The sequence below is a fragment of the Microtus ochrogaster genome, chromosome 1 (assembly GCF_000317375.1).
Source record: "Microtus ochrogaster isolate Prairie Vole_2 chromosome 1, MicOch1.0, whole genome shotgun sequence".
NCBI classification, from domain to species: domain Eukaryota; kingdom Metazoa; phylum Chordata; class Mammalia; order Rodentia; family Cricetidae; genus Microtus; species Microtus ochrogaster.
This window is the reverse complement of record NC_022009.1, coordinates 90,780,696-90,784,452: the sequence shown is the minus strand read 5'-3', so window position 1 is coordinate 90,784,452 and position 3,757 is coordinate 90,780,696. Positions and strand designations below refer to the sequence as shown.

At 44.7% G+C, this 3,757-nt stretch overlaps 1 protein-coding gene across 2 annotated transcripts in view; it reads right to left on the bottom strand.

Moving 5' to 3' along the window:
- Positions 1-3,757, bottom strand: part of Pld1 (phospholipase D1) — a 186,775-nt gene that overhangs the window by 113,295 nt on the left and 69,723 nt on the right. For both annotated transcript variants that reach the window (XM_005343906.2, XM_013347951.2), the window contains exon 12: positions 2,063-2,144. In XM_005343906.2, coding sequence (XP_005343963.1) covers positions 2,063-2,144 — 82 coding nt within the window. The remainder of the gene's footprint in view (positions 1-2,062; positions 2,145-3,757) is intronic.

The window sequence follows — 3,757 nt, the reverse complement described above, 5'->3', positions numbered from 1 at the left end:
GGGAAGCTGCACACACATGTGGATCATGGGGAAGCTGCACACATGTGGATCATGGGGATGCAGCACACATGTGGATCACAGGGAAGTGGCACCTGTGAAGATCTTTACGCTGTCCCGGCTTATGTATAACAGAGTTTATTCATCATACACTCCCTTAGGATCAGTCTCGCTCCTAAACATGGGAAGCATTCAACAAGCTCATGTTGACTGAAACATAAAAAATATAAATTCTCACTGTGCGGGAGGGTCTCCCAGTGTGGGTAAAGGTTGCTGGCCAAGCCTGGAAAAGTTTGCTGACATGGAATCCTAAGGAGAATTGAGAGAGGGGCTGCTTTCAGAAAAGGAAAACAGAGTGGGTTCCGGATTCTTTAACAGGTAGGAAATTGGTTGGTAAGGCTAGGTGTGAGCCTAGGACACGAGCCTTCAGTAAGAGTTAGCTGGGATGGGCTGGAAAGACATCACAGATAGACTGAGCTATTTAAGGAATACGTGACTAGAACTTCTCAGGCTCAGCGTGTCCCGTTTTGTTAATGAAATGGATTACATTATCCATTGAGGCCATGCCGGATGGATAGAAAAAAACCTTCTTCCCTTAGGATGAGCAATGAGGTCTGGGTATTGATGGAAACTCTCTGGGAGGTATGGGGAAAGGACAAAGAGGAGGAGGAAGATGGTGTGGAGACCTCCTGGAGGAGAAACACTGCTCCCAGCAATGCGGAATCCGAACAGCTGCTAGAACATGCTTCCCTAGAGAGAAAAACTAAGACAGGTTCAAACCAGAGGAACACGGTTAGCATTCCCTACTTAGAATATTAATAAGTCCAGGTTTACTCTAAATTAGTCACATAAACAGACTTCATTGACAACATACATGTAGCTACACTGCTTCAACTGTTTACTTATTTATAACAAAAAGGACATATCAGTATTTACCCAGACTCTATGGGCTAGCTTCAATGGAACCTGTTTTCAGACTAGAACCAAACCCCATAGTCTTTATTATCCTCCCCCCTATGATATGTGTGTATGGGGGGGTTGTTTGGTGCATATGCCAACATACATGTGTGTAGAGGCCAGGGAAAGACATAAATGTCCCATTTCTATCGTTCCCCATCTTATTCCTTTGAAACAGGATTGCTCATTGAACCCAGAGCCAGAGTCAACAAAGCCAGCAATGCTTTGATATATATCTCACACAGTTCTGGGGTTCTAAGTGCACTGAGTATACGTGGTTTACTGTGGTATACTGGAGATTCAAACTCAAGTCCACACTGGGCAGCAAAAGCTCTCTCTCACCTACTGAGCCATCTTCCACCCCATATGCTTTTCTCTAAAATGAACTGGCAAACAGGAAGTCCCCCCAAATGTGTGCACACGTGCATGTGTTTCATGTGTGTGCATGTGTTATATGTGTGTGTGTGAGTTGTATGTGTGTGCATGCGTTGTATGTGTGTGTGAGTTGGTTTGCAAGATCTAAAGCAGCGGTTCTCAAGCCATGTGTTGAACAACCCTTTCACAGGGGTGGCCTAAGACCATTGGAAAAGAGTTACAGCTATGAAGTAACAACAAAAATAATTTTATGGTTTGGGGGGTCACCACATCAGGAACTGTATTAAAGGGTTGCAACATTTGGAAGGCTGGGAACCACTGCTCTAAAGTAAAAAGTTATAAGTATATTTTTAAAAAAAATTATTTTGAGACACTTTCAAAAGGCCCAGGCTGGCCTTGAACTCCTAATCTTTCTTCTACCTCCTAAGGGCTGTCATTAAAGGTGTGTGTCACCACAGTTGGTTTTCTATGCTACTTCGAATAAAACCCAGCCAGTGCCTCATACAGGCTAAGCAAGTTCTCCAGCTGTGACCCAGCTCCATGCCTATGTGAAGGATTTTAGAAACATTTGTGTGTGCACTGGGGCAGTACTCACTGCACTCCAGCTGTGACTCAGTTCTGTGCTTACGTGAAGGAGTTTAGAAACATTTGTGTGCACACTCCAGCTGTGACCCAGCTCCAAGCATGCGTGAAGAATTTTAGAAACATTTGTGTTCACTGGGGCAGTACTCACCGCTTTCCGCCTGAGGATGCAGTCCAGCCTCCAGCGGTTGCCCTCCACCACTGGGCGTTTCAGGAAGATTTCCGGGCTTAACCTGAAGTCACAAAAACAAAAGAGAAATTTCTCTGTGTCACAGACCAGACCTAGACCCACGCCGCTAAGTCTACCATGTCAGATCTGTTCCCCAAGGCTATGAGAAACTCATGGAAGAAATTATGTCCAACCAAAAATAATTCAAGATCCGTACCCCTAATCTCAACATTTGGGAGGTGAAGACAGCAGGATCACAAGTTCAAAGCCACACAGATATACTTGCAAGCAAAACACCTATGCACATAAAATAAAAAGAAATATATTTTTAATAATTGAAGTGCTTACTAAGAAATTTATCAAAATGTACATATAGGACCCTAACGGAGGTTGGTGAGATGGCTCAGTGAGTAACAGCCTGACAGCCTGAGCTCGATCGCAAGGACTCATGTGGTAGAAGAGTAGCGACTCCGGCAAGTTGTCCTCTGTCCTCAACATGGGTGCTGGGGCACATGCATGCACACGCATAACACACGCATAACATGCATAACACGCAATTTTATGAAGAGCTCTATGTGGATCGGTACAAGACACTACTAAAAATTTAAATGAACTATGCAATGCTTGTTAACCGAGGCCCAGTGAAAGACAGAAAAGCAATCTGAAGTACATGTAATCGATTTATTGGTGATTTGGTCTGGAAGGAAAACCTCGAAATGGGATTAGCAGAGAGAAGTCTAATTCCAGCTTAACAAGAAAGAACAGGATGCAATGCAGAGGCCAGAGCAGCAGCAGGGAAGCCACAGGCACAGAAGAATCAAGTTAGAGTGGACTGAGCCCAAGACGGTGACCCAAGTCCACAATGGCTACTTCCGTTGGCCCTGTTTCAGGATCACATGTTAGGGTTGGGTGACTCAAAACTCCCATTTCAAGCGAGTGTACTAATAAGGGAAGTTGTGAGGAATTAGAAAACAGTTGGGCGACCGTGGAGAGGGGAGAGCTCCGGAAAGCGGTCCCATGAAGCTGTTTACAGTCTCCTGGCTCCTTCACAAGCTGCCCCCTCGGGGATTTGACCACAGCAAAATTCATCTAAGGAGTTTGAGGCTGAACCAATAGGTTGTGGCCATGTCCCAGATCGACCACCAGGTGGCGCACATTATATAGCTCAGGCAACAGCAGAGCAAAGGCACCGGAACTAAAACGGGCTTTAAAACGCCACCCCTAGAGGATGGAGAGATGACCTGGCTATTAAGGGGACTTGTCGCTCTTGCTGAGGACCCAGGTTCAATTCCCAGCACTCACAGATAATTCACAGCCACCTGTAATTCCAGTTCCAGGAAATCTGACACCCTTTTCTGCCTCAGCACAGGGTGCATATACACGCATGCCAGTAAAAACTTACACATACAAAATTGAAACAAATCTACAAAGAAATGTTAAGCACCCCAAATGCTGCTCAGAACTAACTTTCTGCCTAATCTAAATGAGGCCATTGCCAGCTAAAGAAAACACTCTATTAAAAAATAAATAAATAAAAGCCAGGCGGTAGTGTCACATGCCTTTAATACTAACATACTAGAAGCAGAGATGGGAGAATCTCTGTGAGTTTGAGTCTAGACAGAGTGAGTTCCAGGACAGCCAGGGCTACAGAGAAATCCTGACTCAAAAAAAAAAAAA